This window comes from Rhamphochromis sp. 'chilingali' (assembly GCF_963969265.1).
Source record: "Rhamphochromis sp. 'chilingali' genome assembly, chromosome: 9".
NCBI lineage: Eukaryota > Metazoa > Chordata > Actinopteri > Cichliformes > Cichlidae > Rhamphochromis > Rhamphochromis sp. 'chilingali'.
The window spans coordinates 12,269,564-12,287,393 of NC_137936.1; the positions used below are offsets into that span (position 1 = coordinate 12,269,564).

Consider the following 17,830-nt stretch of genomic DNA (forward strand, 5'->3'; position numbering starts at 1 on the left):
TTGAACAGGAGAGCGTGGCATTGTGGAAGTAGGGTGGATGCTAAGCCTCGCGCTCCCATGTGTTTATCTGCCTCTCCCAGCTGGGCTCCTCAGGGAACAAGAGATAGAGAGAAGGGGAATGAGAGAGGAGGGGAGAGAGGGAAAGCAAAAAGGGAGAGACGGATACAAAGAGAAGAAGAGAGAAAAGCCAGGGCGCCGGAATGAAACCCGCCTGCAATGCAAACAAAGCCTTTAAACATCTCCGTGTTTGCCGCCATCTCCTCTACCCAAAAAGGTACTGAAAAGCACTAATGTGAATATTTTAATTTGCATTCAAACCAGTGTTAAGACATATTTGCACTTCAAATAAGAATTAAGAAAAAGCAACTGTGATATTATCTACAGTTTTAAACGAGCGGTAGTGGATAAGAGTGCAATGGTTTTGTCTGAGAGTGTAGCTCGAGCAGTGTTGGGGGCTTAAATGGAGATGTGAGCAAGCACTGTGAAGGAGCGTAGGCTGGCTGAGGATTATGAAACTGATACACTGGCTTCAGGCTTGACCACCAGCAATTCGACCCACTGTCCAGTAGACACACTCTCCGTTGTGAAAAACAGGAAAATAACTAGGGAGCAGCAAAAAGATGAACCAAACATGCAACGAAATCAGGGGTGGATAATATTTTAAAGAATGGTATCTGTGGATGCAAATGAAAAAAATGAGGAGAATCACGTGAGAAAATGGAGGAGCTGCTTCAACACAAGGACCTGATAAGAGCGGCAGAGGAAGTGACACTGAGTGGGGGAGGTGAGGATCGGAAAAATGAGCTGAAACATGAGTTCGCTGATGAGCTGCACTTGACATTTTCACAAACCTCGGCACAGATGCAACACATACAGTCATACACAATCCACCTGCTCCATTCAAGTCAATAGGAGTCGGTGCAGTGTAAAGTGGCTGCCTCAGGAGGAGGAAAAACGAAATGATGAAATAAAATACAGTGGAGTTTGGGTTCAAAGTCGGGACAGTTTGATACGTCCTAAGAGTACAGTAAAAACGTCTTAAGCCACCACTCATTTCTTGAAATTTTGCTTTCAAGCAGCCAGACTTTATTTTTAAAGTAGTCTTGAACAGTAATTCTCTAAGACAGCGGTCCCCAACCTTTCTTGCGACAGGGACCGGTTTATGTCCGACAATATTTTCAGGCCTTTAAGATGTCGCAGATAAATACAACAAAATAAAACCAGTACCAAAAAAAGAAGATTTATTCATAACGGGAAAAGGCCCAGGGAAACTGAGTTAACGATAAAAATGATAAAAACCCTGAAAACCATAAATTTCACACATGAGCCTCAACTCTTGTGGCCCGGTACCAAATGATTTACGGACCAGTGGGTTGGTGGGTTGGGAGGTTGGGGAGCGCTGCTCCTCTAAGATATCATAAGTGTCATGGTCCTGGGTCGTTGACCCAGCGTTTTGTTTTGTGATTATTTCCCTCTGTCTAGTTATTCTGTGTCCTCCCCCCTTGTGTCCGGTTCGGGTTCTAGATTTCCTGTTTTGTTCTGAAAGTCTGTGTCTGTTGTCATTGTGTTCAGCTTGTGTCCTCCAGTCATCATGTGTATTCAGATCAGCTGTTCTTCCCTCTTGTGTACGATTACCTGATTACCTTGTGTGTGTATATTTAGTGGGTGTCGGTCTGTGTTTGTTGTCGGCTCGTCTGCGTTCATCCATGTATCACTGCGTTCCTCCGTGTAGCTCTGCATTCTATGGTGTTTCGTTCCTGTCTCTGCGTCTCTCTGCCCCGCACCCCTTTTGTATGGTCTCAGGTTTGTCTTTAGTTTCTCCCAGTTTAGGTTTGTAATTGCTCATGTTGAGTTGCCTGTTTTTGCCACCACCACCACCTTGTAAATAAACATCACTCTGTCATCAGTTCGCTGCATCTTGGGTCCTCCTTTTCCTCCACACCACACGGCTCCCTCCGCCAGCCGTGACAGTACGAGCCGACCAACATGGACCCAGCAGCATTCGCACCTACCCAGGAGTTTCGGGAGGAGGTAACCGACACGGTCGCAAGGTTGGTAAACCTGTGGCTCGAGCAGGAGGAAGAAGAGTCCCACCGCGCTGTAGAAGCCAGGCTACAGCAGCTACTCTCTGCACACTCCTGGCTGCTAGACTCGCTTCACCCGCTGGCACGGGACTTCCTCCTTCATGAGCTGCACCTTCGCCCTCCAGCCGCTACCGCTTCCCAACCCAGCCCGGCGGTGAAGATTTTGCCCGGCCCGCCGGAGGTTTTGCCCGGCCCGCCGGAGGTTTTGCCCGGGAGGAAGCGACGATCGCGCCGTCGGCGCGTCGCCCCACAGCCGGAGATTAGGACTTCGGAACTGCCGGCTGTGGTGAGTGGAAAAGACACTCCGTCTGTTTCGCCAGCTCGAATGACTGTTTATTCCGGGGCTGTGTTTGTTGAGCCAGCTGCCCAGCAGGTAGCTCAGTTAGCCGCCCAGCAGCCACTAGCTCTGTTAGCCACTCAATCGCCACCTCCATTACAGTCACAGCCAGACCTATTAGACACTTGGTTACAATCCATAGCTCAGTCAATAGCTCAGTTGGCAAGAGACTCATCAGCTTTATTATCAGCTCAGCCACCTATTCAGCCACCATCTACACCAGCTCCGCCTGTACTACAAGTCCAGTCCGTCCAACCGGAAAAGCGCTGTTTTACACCTGTTCATGTCAAGCAGAGAGACACACCACATAACGCAGTTGTCAGTCCGCAACAGCTGGCCAGCCCAGAGACTGTGACGCACTCCAGGGCCTCCCCAGAGGCTGGGTCCCAGCCCCCGGCCGACTCTGGACCCCTGGAGATTAAGAAGCCAGCTGAGGACTGCATCCGGCTGTCGCTGCCTGAGCTGGGTCAATGCTCTGTGCAGCTGCAGTCTGCCTTGTGTTTGCCAGAGGCCCGTGTGCCTGCTGGTTCTGTTCTGTGCCTGCCAGAGGCCCGTGCGCCTGCTGGTTCTGACCTGTGTTCCAGGGGCCCCGGTGCCCACTGGTCCAGAGACAGTTTTCGCTGGAGGGCCCGAGGAGCCCGTCCAGCCTCAAGACTCGTCAGCTGGAGGTTCAGGAGAACCTAGCCAGCCTCCTGTCTCGTCAGCTGGGGGGCCCGAGGAGCCCGTCCAGCCCCAAGACCCATCATCGCCACCAGCTGCAGCCTCTGTGTCTCCATCCTCGCCAGCTGCGGCCTCTGTGTCTTCACCCACGCCGTCGCCTGGTCCAGCCACTGCTTCACCCACGCCGTCGCCTGGTCCGGCTCCAGCATCCTCGTCAGCCTCGCCTGGTCCGGCTCCAGCATCCTCGTCAGCCTCGCCCGCTGCTTCGGGTCCCGTCTGGTCCGGCCGCTGCTTCGGGTCCCGTCTGGTCCGGCCGCTGCTTCGGGTCCCGTCTGGTCCGGCCGCTGCTTCGGGTCCCAAACTGCCGCCTCGACATCGGCGGTCATCTGCCAGGCCGCTGGTGGAGCGTCATCGTCAACATGGACGACCTCCTAGACACCGCCGCTGCCTTCCGCGCGGTCGGCCGCCTGACTTGTGTCATCGCCGCCGCTGCCGTCCGCACGGTCGGCCCCCTGAGCGGTTTCCCTGTTGCCGCCGCTGCCGTCCGCACGGTCGGCCCCCTGAGCGGTTTCCCTGTTGCCGCCGCTGCCGTCCGCGCGGTCGGCCCCCTGAGCGGTTTCCCTGTTGCCGCCGCTGCCGTCCGCACGGTCGGCCCCCTGAGCGGTTTCCCTGTTGCCGCCGCTTCCGTGTGCACGGTCGGCCCCCTGAACTGCCTCCACTCCGCCACCGCTGCCTTCCGCTCGGTCGGCTTATGGATCTGCGTCGCCGACGTGGCCGGCCTCAGAAGATGAACTGTCCGGGACTTCTGAGTTGTCAGCCTCCGGGCCGGCCTCCTGAACTGTGTTTTGTTCTCGTACTCCAGCATGTGTTTTTGTTTTGGACAATTCCCTCGGTTCGCTGGAGCTTGTTTTGTTCGGTGTTGGTCCCTCCGTCCTGGGCCCCCGCCGCCCGCCCTGGGTTGGTCGTCTGTTTTTGTTTTGGGCTGTCTGGAGCCAGCCCTTGGAGGGGGGGTACTGTCATGGTCCTGGGTCGTTGACCCAGCGTTTTGTTTTGTGATTATTTCCCTCTGTCTAGTTATTCTGTGTCCTCCCCCCTTGTGTCCGGTTCGGGTTCTAGATTTCCTGTTTTGTTCTGAAAGTCTGTGTCTGTTGTCATTGTGTTCAGCTTGTGTCCTCCAGTCATCATGTGTATTCAGATCAGCTGTTCTTCCCTCTTGTGTACGATTACCTGATTACCGTGTGTGTGTGTGTGTGTGTGTGTGTATATTTAGTGGGTGTCGGTCTGTGTTTGTTGTCGGCTCGTCTGCGTTCATCCATGTATCACTGCGTTCCTCCGTGTAGCTCTGCATTCTATGGTGTTTCGTTCCTGTCTCTGCGTCTCTCTGCCCCGCACCCCTTTTGTATGGTCTCAGGTTTGTCTTTAGTTTCTCCCAGTTTAGGTTTGTAATTGCTCATGTTGAGTTGCCTGTTTTTGCCACCACCACCACCTTGTAAATAAACATCACTCTGTCATCAGTTCGCTGCATCTTGGGTCCTCCTTTTCCTCCACACCACACGGCTCCCTCCGCCAGCCGTGACAATAAGAACTTTCAAAATCTTTCTTTGGGGGCTTTTTCCACTTATTTTTAGTCCAGTGCTGGAAGCCATGTCCTTAAGAAAAAAGAAATAGTCCACCAAAGACCTGACAGAACCTGAAAAATGCATCTGGCCCTCCATTTACAGAAGTAGTCTTAGTTGTAGGGTGGCTGTCGAAAAGAAAAGGAAACGGAATTTTTTTTTGGTTCAAATCATTGTAACTATGTGCAGAGAATGCCAGGAAAAAGATACAACAGTGAGTGTCTACAGCCATCTGTGAAACACAGTGGAGGCTGCATTTCAGCCAGTGGTGTTGGAAATCTTATCAAAATTGATGGAATTATGAACACGGAAGTCCAATTTTAATCCAACACGATACACCTTATGGAAAGCATGTGATTTGAAATGAAATGGAACAGTTTCCATCATGGATAAGCGTCCCCAGAGCCCAGACCTCAACATTATTGAAGTGTTAGATCATGTTGACAGAGCACCAAACAAAGGCAGTCAACATCCAAAGAAGAGCTTTGAATGTCCTTCGAGAAGCCTGCAGAACTATCCCTGAAGACTACTTTAAGAAATAAGAAGAAAGTTTGCCTAAGAGATTTCAGTATTATATTTTATATTTCAATCATAGAAATGTATCTGGGACAAATATAACACTTTCAAATGAAAGTTATACTTCTCACTAATAATATCATTTGCTTATCTTTGAGTCAAACCAAAGTTAGCCTCATCCATGTAAACAAAACAGCATGTGCAAATGAATAGCCAATTGCTTATGTGACAAGTTTCCTTGAAAGTTATTCCCAGTGGCGTTAGCTAGTTCAGCTATCGTTCAGCTAGCTAGTACAAAAGCTAGTTCAGCTAATGTAACTAATGGTTTTTCCTTTAAATATAGTTGGAAAAATGTACTGGATCAAAGACCATTTGAAGAGATGGCAGCAAAAATGTTTTGGATCTGAGAGCTGAAACACCAATTACATCGTGTAACCTGTTCCAGAATGTCCCAGACAATCAGGAAGTCTCCAAATCTATCCACAGGTCTGACTTTCTCATCTGTTTTCTATTTTCTGTGTATTTATACAGTATTTCCAGTTATTTAGAACTCCATGTCTGCATGTGCATGGTTCCACATGTGACTCCAAATTAGCATAATCGCTCCATGCGCATGTGTGTCAGAGTGTTTGCCTAGATGGGTCTAGATGTGAGCATGCAATGTGTATCTATGTTAACACAGAGTAAAAATATCTCACTCTCTCCAGTCAGGCAGAAGCATTGGTTAGCATCTACGCACACACCAACACAAACACACATACTTTCACTTGCTCTCAGTACTGCAGTTTGCCAGTGTGCAAACATGAGCAATTTTATGGCAGCTAGTTAAGTACAAAACAAAATTACAAAGATGTAACAAAAATAGAAGCACATTTGAGGAAGCAGACAGACACATGTGTGAACTTTTACGCAACACTTGATGATGGCTATCACTCAAAATGACATTTCAGTGCAAAAAGGTAACATAAATCTAATTTTTCTGATTTATTTGTTTTTAATTTGCAACAAAGACTCTCTCTCTCTAATAAGACTTTTCGGTTGATGGCACTGATGTGTGACTTGAGCACTATAAATGCTGCAGAGCAGAGCTGAATGTTTTCTATCACATTACATACATACATGCTTTTTTCTACCAACAGAAACACACGTGATTATACTTCATTTATTGTGATTTTCACAACTGCATTACAAAAAAGACCCACCTTCTTCACTTACTAAGGATCAGGTCACACTAAGAAGCAAAGACTGCAAGCCCTCAGTGAATCACTGTCTGATCTTCAATAGCAGCACCACAGAACAAAATCAGTAGCTCATTTAGCAGTGGCCGATCCCCCTCCTGCACAGGGAGTGCTTTGTGCCAACCACAGATCCACCCAGATTCATCTTTCTTTTTATCTCTCTCCTCTCCGGCTCTGTAAGCTTGACTGACCACAAGAAAATTTCTTTTTTTTTTTTTAACAATGTCTCTTCGTGGTGTTCTTCGTGTCTCTCCATGGCTACTCAGTCAGGTGATCAACTGGTACCTGGTGCCGTATCCTAGGGCGACACTTACTGTCCCTTTGAAAACGGGGTTGCCCAATGAAAATGTATCATAAACCCACAGTTTGATTCTGTCTTCAAATATTATGGTAGCCCTATATGATTAAAGTGAGTAGGACCAGGGATTACAACCTTATGAAACTGACTTCTTCAAAGTATCCAATTACACTACAAGGCAGAGATGTTTTCAATGGCCATACTTCATGGCACAGAGAAAAGCCTGTTGGGGGAAATAAGGGTCAGACAATCAATCAGTGCAAACCTTGTGACCTATTAGGGCAAGAAGAACATATATTTATATGTGTATGTGGGCGTATAAAAATGTAGTTTAATTAATCAGGATTTGGATTTGAAGTCATATTGTCCAGCCTTAACACATGTAGTTAGCTCCTAACAACTGTAATGGCAGCTTCTTTGTTAACGTTATTCCCCTCTGAGGGGTTAGGACAACACTATACCCAACAACAAACAGAGTAACATGCAGAGTTAGACCCATATAAGATTTTTTTTAAAGATATTGATGATTGGTGATTTTAAAAAATCCAATATTCTCAGATATCAGGCAGTCATCACTTATAACAGGGTGTTTCTCTTGTCCTTTTGGATTTTCAGTTATCAGTTTTTATAAATGCAAATAATAACATATTGGAAAACAGCTAATATAAGCCTGCTGATAAACTTGGTGAGTCTCTAAAAACGCAAGCTCAATTTCAGCCTAGATTTATGAAACAAACAGCACCTCATAAGTGCCTGTGGCAGTGGTCTTCAGGTCGAACATGGTCAAAGGATAGATTATGAAGGTGGCCATAAGATTCAGCTGGACATTATAACAACCTACAAATGTAGGTTACAGGTGAAGATCAGTGCTAAAAACGATGGTGGGTCAGGTATCAGGAGAACAGAGGAAGAATTAGGCATAGTTCAGTAGTTTATGGTTTGGCATACTGCACTGTTTAAAAGAACACTGGTACTCTACGTAAAATGTTAATTAAAGCAGTGGATCGGAAGTCTTAAATTAATATGTCACGTTAAAAATTAGACAACAAATCAAAAACTGTGAAATGTCATACTATCTTTTTTCAATTATATGCTAATTTTGGCTTCTGGCAACAGCATTAAAAAGACAAGCAATGCTGAAAAAAAAACTTGGTTGTACACAACTACTTTGTTTATTGTCATGAGGTCACTAATTACAAGGGAAGGAAAAACAGAGCATCCCAGAGAGGCAGAAGTTAGTCTTTATAATACAAAGTGGCTTTGTGACATTTGTATTCGTATACATACTGTCTCAGTACCTGTGATCTTACATGCACTGTGTGTGTGTGTGTGTGTGTGTGTATGTGTATGTGTATGTGTATGTGTGTGTGTGTGTGTGTGTGTGTGTGTGTGTGTGTGTGTGAAGTCATATTTGAACAGGCATGTCTGGCTACAGGAGACGACAGGTTAACCTTTTCCTGTCTGAGTCACAGATGGCAGACCACCTTCACAGGGTTAAAGAGTACAGCGGTCCAGCTCCGACCTGATGGGTTAGAAAAGGCCACATCATATCTAAAAGCTCCCCAAATCTTACAACCCAATGAGCTTTAATTAAGATCACTTCATAATTACAGTGTCTTTCAGATATAATCATACGTTGTAACGTTTTTTTTCTTATTCTTGTTTTGTTCTATGTGGATGTATCGGCACATGAAATATTCAGGTTAAACCTTTTCCCTATGAAATCTGTTTAATATTGAATTTGACAGAAGATGTTTCAAAACTAAAGATGAGATTTATAGTTTTATTTCCCAAAGTAAAAGCAAAACAAAACATTTTCTATAGATACCCTGATGGGGTCCTGCTTTAATCCCCATCACCACTGGGGGCCTGTACATAACTAAAGCATGTTCAGTTCTTTCAAATGATCTCTCCTAATTGAAATCAGGTGCTCGGGTATAGCTTCACTGACCAACATAAATAAAAGAGAAAAAAAAAACTTTAAAAAAACCCTAATTTTGCATAACTACTTAATGCTAATGGTGCCAATCTTATGTCAACATATCAACACACATAAAAGTTAAGAAATTTTCACTCATTTCACTTCTCCAGAGAGTACACAGACCCAACAAAAGAGCAGTCCAGCTTGTTATCAGTCACTCTCTACTCCAATGAAAATGTCAGTCCCGTCTCACCTTTAAGTCCTCAGGCAAAATCTGGCCTACAAACTTTCACATTTAACCGCACTGTGGCTGTTATGGGCTAATGTTGGTCATCAGCTTATACAATTATCTGTGTGGAACCACTGAGTTTTCCATGCATACATTTCTTACTACTATATTATACATCATAATCCAAGTGGACACATTTTTTCTCGTAGCCTTGTGTCCCCTTGTCAAAAGCAACTGAGTTTTTTAGTGCTGAAAAACAGATCTTTAACCTGGCAAATCTCTAGTGATAACTGTCAGCAGCTGTCACCAATCTCACTCCATCTCACATTCATATATTTTCCTTTGAGGTATGTATGTGTGTGTGTGTGTGTGTGTGTGTGGGGGGGGGGGGGGGGGGGGGGTGCTTTTACAATGTTACTTTGTGGAGACATACTCTCAAATCCTTACAATGTAAATTATTTGATTGTAATGTGAAAACGTTGAGTCTCCAGGACATTCTTTGAGTTGCTGTAATGCTCTCTGAAATTACAGACACAGTGTGTGAGAGAACTTATGACCCTGCAAAAATGTTTGTCCTAAGGATTGTACAACTGTCTGTCAAGGCCTTCCTTGTGACATATTACTGATGTGACAGGTCAACAAAGAATGAACGATTAGAGAAAAAGAGAGATACTGAAATGTGTGATGCATCTAATTTTGTCCCAACTCTGTTTAGTCACATGCGTTTTACTCATATGGGGATTTGCATTACAACATAAATCCTAGCTAATCTCAAGTGTTCAGTTGGCATCATCTGAAGATGAGAATTCTTACAATGGCCAGCACATTGTATATACATGACAGCTCAGACTCTGGGAACCAATTATATCGCTGGTAAATTTGGCCTGTAAATTAGCAGATTTCCATTTAAAAAGTAATTATATGTAATAACCTCTATTTCCACCTTGCTGGTTTTGGCTTTTCAGCTGCAGTGCTGAAACAAACCAAGCACTGGCATTAACAATTAAACAAACACCAAAACTTGCTTTTTCTTGGTTTTTGGTATTAAATGTTAATATGAACAATCAAACCCCCAGACTGTGGTATGTTATCCTTTGCTACACTGCACTCAAGTCAGCATTGTCTCTTATAGCCAAATTCAGCTTTTTGACAGTTCAACAATTAAATTTATGTTGGCTGGTTTCAGATAAATATTGTACCGTTTATCTATAATCCATCTGCTGTAGAATACCTCCCTCCTTTTAGTACTACTACTTTATTTACATGTTGTCATGGTTTCTGTTGTACAGGGTGTGTCCAAACAACACAATTTCATTGCAAAACATGTAACAAACATGCCGTGCCACCATTTCTGCATGTGTGTCTGTTGGGTCTGTGTTTCCACAGGCCCCGCTAGTTTAGAGACTTTTTCGTCATGAAGAACGAAACCAAGACAGAACATCTTCAACCGGTATTTTACTCGCTAACGAGGGAAGCTTTGGTCAGAACCAGGTGGTGGAGAATAATGCTCATGACCTGTCTCTAGCCCAAATCCTTCAACGAGCAGCTCTCCTCGCAGCAATTTATTCCCATGACAGTTACAGTTTACACAATACAACAGAACACTGTAAAAAACCCCAGTGGTTACAAAAGGCAAGGCACTATGTGTGTGTGTGTGTGTGCGTGCGTGCGTGCGTTATGTTATGTGCGTGTGTTATGGGGGTGCGTTTGTGTGACCTCCTGCTCAGTACAAGGATCATAAAAGCAGGACGCTTACAACACAAGAAACAGATCTTTCAGATAGAGTGTATCTACAATAAAACCCATGTCAGCCTCCCCCAGCACCAAATTGGCTGGAGAGGTGGTCAGGATCAAAGGAATGGCTTTGATCCTACTGTTTGAACTAAGACTTTACAAATTTAAGAAACACAATGACAACATTCAACAATTTGATTTAACAGTGTCCATTTCACGTTTTAATGAGGCAAAGTGTGAAATGGACATACATGCTGAAGTTGCTTTCCCAGCAGGGGGAGATAATATATTTAAAGGTGAGAACTCGGTAGTGAGCAGAAAGGTAAGTAGTATATTCCAGGGTCCTTAATCTGCAAAAATGATTAAGCTGGGTGGCTAAAATGGAGTGAATGAAGTGTTAAATGGACAAAGTGGACCTGTCTATTACACACTTTACTGTGATACTGAGTTGGTCCAAAGGATAAATTAGGGTGGTACTGTTGACCCCCAAAATATGATTGCACTGCCTGGTGATCCCAACACTAATGCTACAGGGCTACAGTGGACCAGGTGGATGCAACGTGTTGTATTTACCCAAACACTTCAGTGAAGTGCAATGTAATGGATGTATTTCTGTTACTGCTCTAAACTTCTATATACTTGCTGTACAAATACAGTGGGGCAAAAAAGTATTTAGTCAGCCACCGATTGTGCAAGTTCCCCCACTTAAAATGATGACAGAGGTCAGTAATTTGCACCACAGGTACACTTCAACTGTGAGAGACAGAATGTGAAAAAAAAAATCCATGAATCCACATGGTAGGATTTGTAAAGAATTTATTCGTAAATCAGGGTGGAAAATAAGTATTTGGTCAATAACAAAAATACAACTCAATACTTTGTAACATAACCTTTGTTGGCAATAACAGAGGTCAAACGTTTACTATAGGTCTTTACCAGGTTTGCACACACAGTAGCTGGTATTTTGGCCCATTCCTCCATGCAGATCTTCTCGAGAGCAGTGATGTTTTGGGGCTGTCGCCGAGCAACACGGACTTTCAACTCCCGCCACAGATTTTCTATGGGGTTGAGGTCTGGAGACTGGCTAGGCCACTCCAGGACTTTCAAATGCTTCTTACGGAGCCACTCCTTTGTTGCCCGGGCGGTGTGTTTTGGATCATTGTCATGTTGGAAGACCCAGCCTCGTTTCATCTTCAAAGTTCTCACTGATGGAAGGAGGTTTTGGCTCAAAATCTCACGATACATGGCCCCATTCATTCTGTCCTTAACACGGATCAGTCGTCCTGTCCCCTTGGCAGAAAAACAGCCCCATAGCATGATGTTTCCACCCCCGTGCTCCACAGTAGGTATGGTGTTCTTGGGATGCAACTCAGTATTCTTCTTCCTCCAAACACGACGAGTTGAGTTTATACCAAAAAGTTCTACTTTGGTTTCATCTGACCACATGACATTCTCCCAATCCTCTGCTGTATCATCCATGTGCTCTCTGGCAAACTTCAGACGGGCCTGGACATGCACTGGCTTCAGCAGCGGAACACGTCTGGCACTGCGGGATTTGATTCCCTGCCGTTGTAGTGTGTTACTGATGGTGACCTTTGTTACTTTGGTCCCAGCTCTCTGCAGGTCATTCACCAGGTCCCCCCGTGTGGTTCTGGGATCTTTGCTCACCGTTCTCATGATCATTTTGACCCCACGGGATGAGATCTTGCGTGGAGCCCCAGATCGAGGGAGATTATCAGTGGTCTTGTATGTCTTCCATTTTCTGATGATTGCTCCCACAGTTGATTTTTTCACACCAAGCTGCTTGCCTATTGTAGATTCACTCTTCCCAGTCTGGTGCAGGTCTACAATACTTTTCCTGGTGTCCTTCGAAAGCTCTTTGGTCTTGGCCATGGCGGAGTTTGGAGTCTGACTGTTTGAGGCTGTGGACAGGTGTCTTTTATACAGATGATGAGTTCAAACAGGTGCCATTCATACAGGTAACGAGTGGGGGACAGAAAAGCTTCTTACAGAAGACGTTACAGGTCTGTGAGAGCCAGAGATTTTCCTTGTTTGAGGTGACCAAATACTTATTTTCCACCCTGATTTACGAATAAATTCTTTACAAATCCTACCATGTGGATTCATGGATTTTTTTTTCACATTCTGTCTCTCACAGTTGAAGTGTACCTCTGGTGCAAATTACTGACCTCTGTCATCATTTTAAGTGGGGGAACTTGCACAATCGGTGGCTGACTAAATACTTTTTTGCCCCACTGTATGTACTAATTATCACTTACAGTATGTTTACCTTAAGCAACCTGTTATTTGTCAGTCTTCCTTTATGCTGTATTATTATTATTATTATTTTACATAAAGATACTCGGAAATATGCAAGTAATTAAATTCATCTCCAGCTCTGACAAAGGAATCAACAGTTTTGACCCAATGTGATGTATATGTGCCTTAATTATCAGTGGTTATTACTATTAAATTACATAAGTAAGATAATGACTTTTAGTTAATTAAGCTTGAAAATCATGCCCACTTTTTTCAAGAATTTTATGTGCTGTATTTTATTTTTTAACAAACACTGATTCCACATGCACCTATTTCTTATTTTTCTCTTCTTGTTTCCTTTTTTTAAGTTCCTCTGTCACGGCCAGGCGGATCAGCTGCACGCTGATCAGCCCTCTCTGTTTCTCTTCCTCTTCTCTCTCGCCGGGGCGGAACTCACTGTGGGTTCATGCCCTTGGCCCACGCCCTCGGGAGATGAGACCCAGGTGTCTCATTAAGGGGAGCAGCATTTAAGCCAGGAGGTGACTGCTGTTCGTCGCTGGATCGTTGTCTACCACGCGTTAGTAAAGTCAAAGCTACAGCAAGTTTAGTGAAGAGTGTTTTCCTCTGTGCATCGTCCTTAACCCTGTCTCCCTGTCTACAGAACCTCTTGGATTTTTCCCCGTGTGTTTCCCGTGTGGCAGTGTTGGAGTGTGAACCTGTGATCGTGTGAGTGGATATTCTGAAGAACGTATGCTTTCCCTTGGACTTCCCTGGAGACCCCTTCTTCCCCCACTCAGCTGTATATAACACCCCCCTGCACATTCTTGTATATACACCTGGTGACTTGTAAATAAACTCTTCTTGTAAGCATCAGTACCGGAGTCCTGCGCTTGAGTCCTCCTTCCAACCGTAACATCCTCTTTTTGTGTCATCCAGTTTTTTCAGTGTAGGTTTTAGCTTTTACTGTTTTATTTTGAAGGTACTCTGTTGTATACTTTTCACTTCCTCTCTTTGACATCGTGCTTGTTCTGGTCATGAGAGAAGCTGGAATTCAAAAGCTCAAATTTAGCTGTAAATGAAATTTTCTCGTCAAAAATTGTGTTGTATATTAAAAATGATTTTTTTAAAGAAGAAAATGACCTTATTGTGAATAAAGTACTTGAAAGTGGTGGAGTGTTGAGCCAACTGTAACATAAAAATGAGATCCAAAGTGCCTTGAGGCGACTGTTGTTGTGATTTGGCGCTATATAAATAAAAGTGAATTGAATTGAATTGTTCTCTTCCTGCGTGCGCACACACACACACACACACACACACACACACACACACACACACACACACACACACACACACACACACACACACACACATGTGCACTGACCACTCAAGGCAAACTAAACTGCCTACTGTAAGGTACTAATGATGGCATCATAGAACAGTGGGTCAGTCAATGTTTTTGGATGAGAGGACAATCCTTCTTAATAAATTAGAATCATGCTGCAGGCTACTCATCAGCATGAGTTTAGTTTTTTCTACAGTAAAGGAAACCAATGAGTTAACAGAATACTGGTAAAACTGCTCTGTGTTCAGTGGCACAACAACCCATCGACGCTTCAGTGCGTTGCAAAACACACATTTACCATTTACATCATGTGCTCAAGCAACTGTACAATTTTGCTCTCTCTTGGCATCCTCTCGTCTCTCCACCAAATGCATACACATAAGCATGAAGACGCACACAGTGAAGAGTTTGGGCACATCTCAAAGGACAGCTTCTGCATGAGTTGGTCCACGGTGGAGAGGAGGGGACCTTACAGCTGTTTGGAGCAGAATATGCCAGCCCCTGACAGTGTGCCAAACGGGCCAAGAGCCTGCATGCACAGACGCACACAGAGTGGTAAAACCATCCTGAAGCCATGACTGATTATAAATGCTTAATCTTGTGCAGATCCAGCACAGACTAATAATATGGTAAACCTACGAGTATCCTGCAACTAAGGTTAACTTATCCTTTATACAACCCTCTATTTGTCAAAGGTTTATCATTCACTAAGTAAATGTCAATTTCTGCCCAGCAGAATGGCTTCAGTGCCTTGGGGTGTGTAAACAAATCAAAGTGACGCACATGTTTCTGCTGGTATCATAAATAGTGTGGGAAGAAATTTAAAAGAAGCTTTTAGATGATGACGCATGATTATCAAACACAGAAAAGTACTGCGGTTGCCAATATTCTTGTGGTTTTGCAGATGCTTCCATGCTTCAACCTGAGGGCAAAAACAGCTCAGCATCCAGGAATTTCATGCTTACTGGACAATACTGCATCTAACGGGGTGCATTATCATATGTGGAAAACCAGAATTTACTTCCCATCTCAGGCCTGCACTTAAAGCGAGCTTCAGTGTTACTACGTCCCTAACCTTAGCAAATGCTTTCAGTCACTCAACCCCAAACACACCCACAGTACTGTGGCCATAGACACTGCCTTTACATGACCTTAACATTGCAGTTGTTGAAAGTAAGACTTTAAGTACTTTGGTTACAGTTGTACACACACAAAAAAATCTTGGTTAACTGCTCAAATTCTATGCCTGGTGAGCATTACAGTGATTTGCAAAGACATGGAAATATTGAACAAACACGTTAAGGATGTGCATTTGTCTGCGCAAACATATAAATGGCTTCATTTCCACTGCACAGCTGCCTTAGCAGTTGCTGTTACAAATGCCAAGCATGACCAAGTAGCAACACCATAACAACAATGTGCTGGTCAGCTAAAATAATATAGTGTGATATCAGCACACTAAGAGGTTGAAAGGCATCCACAATGCACTATTTATTTATTTCCATGTGATAATACTCATCCCATTGTTTATACCTGTATAATCCAGTGATGCTGAGCAGCATCATGTCTCAGCTGGAAGTCACTTGGTGGGCGACAGTGGGAAACAGTCCCTGCAGGCTTCTCACTTCTTACATCCAACTGGGACCTCGGATAAATCGCTACTAGTTGCATATACTAGTTTACATATTTTGCAAATACAGTCACTATTTTCTTTAAAAATATGAGAATAAATACACTTAATTAAACAATACTTATATTTTTTGGTTACCATGATGTGGTGGCTTTTTTTATATTAAGACTTTCTCTGAGTAGTTGGAAAAGGGTGGCAAGATCTTTACACATTTATAAGGACTCCCTGCAGTACGATGAAAAACTTACTATGGGAATAAGACCTGGTGGTGAACTGTAGGTGCTGCAGAATAAATCAGAATACTCAGGTCATAATTTGAATTGTTTGCATGTTTATGAGCCCACTGGCCAACAGAAACACTGGAAAAACTGCCCTCAAAACAGCTCTCACGTGCTCAGCTAAAGAGAAAGAGAAAAAAAAAGGTGCAGGAGAGAAAAGGTCACTTTTATAATGTTGTCATGGGGTGTATGTGTGTGTGTATGTGTGTGAAATGCAAAGATTTACTGTGGCTTGCGTAAGATGGTTAATACATCTAAGCAAACATAACCAGGTAGCCAGTGGATCAATATGTCAGCATGTATGGATGCAACAAAAATGTGTGCAGTCATGCTCACAAAACAACACGTGATTCCTTCCACACACAGACACCCACACACGCAAACAGTTACACAAAGACCCACACGGGGAACTATGACAGTGCGCTATCTTCATCATACAGATGGTGCTTTGGCTCTGGCCCCCAAATATCACAGTTAGGTCACTACAAACAGCCGAAAGGGATGCACTTGAAAACTCACCTCACTGACAGACATCTGTGTTATCTCAGCTTAAGTGTCTCTTGAAAGTGAGTTTACTTTATTTGCATGCAAAAGAAAAACAGCTTGTATTTTATTTTTTTCTAGAGTGAAGACTGCTGCTCGAGGACTCTCTGCACTTTTGATGGCATTTGCAAAATTAAGAAAGACAAGCTTCCGCACGCACATATCCTATCTGAGCAAAAGCTGAATACCCTTATGGCTACAGTAATTTCTCCAAACTCACATCAAAGAAATTCACTTAATCCTTTTTTTCTCCTTTCTTTCTTTGTGGCTCTGGGCTTCACTGCACTGTACAACAAATAAAAGAAGCTACAACCGGCGCCTAGACAGAAAAGGGTAAAGCTTTAATTCAGTCAGAGCTAGGACACCCCATTGGTATTGTGGATTTCTGTTATATCATCTCACTTTGGGTAAAATGGGGCATTTTTTGTTTGTTTGGTTTTTTGCAGGGACTAGCGCAAAATGCACAGGGCTGGCACCAAGTAGGCATAATTGAAAAGATAGTGGTTTCCCCTGGCATGTAGTTCTCACGGAGCTATAAATCCTCACATAAACTTAAGCCTTTTAGTCACAGTGGAAAGCATCATAGCAGAGTAGATTGCGAGTAAGGTGTGGGAGACATGAAAAACAGCAGCATTCACACAGGAACACTTAACAAATGCGGTGAAGTTTAAGTTCCGTCCTACAGATGCAGGAATTTCTTCACAACCAGATGTTTACTGAGTGTAGAAAAATGTGGGCTTTAGCGATAAAGCTCACAAACCCTACATTATGTAACTAATCATGTTTTTTTTCTAATTGAAATGGCCAAAAGGGGGTTAATGTAAGTAGTGCAAAAAAAAAAAATGGATCCAACTCACCCATTCCAAAACACGGATAAATCCCAGAGGTAATTTAAGTACTTGAAACGTCCCCGCAGAAACGAGCTGCGCGAAGACAAGGCGGGAGAATAAAAAGATTCCAATTTCCATCATCAATTAAACACACACTGAGCAGCTGAGCAGCAGTCAAACACATTCCTGTGGCTTTAATTTACTCACCTGGTTGGCGGTGTCCATTTCAAAATCAGGGTACTTTGGGCTCTTTTTGTTTTTGTTTTTCTACTAGCGTGAGTATATGAGCAACCGAGAACCGAGAACCAGGACCCG

At 43.9% G+C, this 17,830-nt stretch overlaps 2 protein-coding genes across 2 annotated transcripts in view; one reads left to right on the forward strand and one right to left on the reverse strand.

The window, feature by feature from the left end:
• Positions 1 to 17,830, reverse strand: part of synpra (synaptoporin a) — a 30,655-nt gene extending 12,825 nt beyond the window's left edge. Inside the window, exons 1-2 of the mRNA XM_080891736.1 lie at positions 17,723 to 17,830; positions 17,543 to 17,608 (exon numbers count right to left, since the gene is read on the reverse strand). Coding sequence (XP_080747862.1) covers positions 17,543 to 17,608; positions 17,723 to 17,740 — 84 coding nt within the window. The 5' untranslated portion in view covers positions 17,741 to 17,830. The remainder of the gene's footprint in view (positions 1 to 17,542; positions 17,609 to 17,722) is intronic.
• LOC308402702 (uncharacterized protein) lies at positions 1,704 to 13,869 on the forward strand. Its single transcript, XM_080891738.1, has 2 exons — positions 1,704 to 2,370; positions 13,261 to 13,869. The coding sequence occupies exons 1-2, from the start codon at positions 1,987 to 1,989 to the stop codon at positions 13,405 to 13,407; spliced, it is 531 nt and encodes a 176-aa protein (XP_080747864.1). The 5' UTR covers positions 1,704 to 1,986; the 3' UTR covers positions 13,408 to 13,869.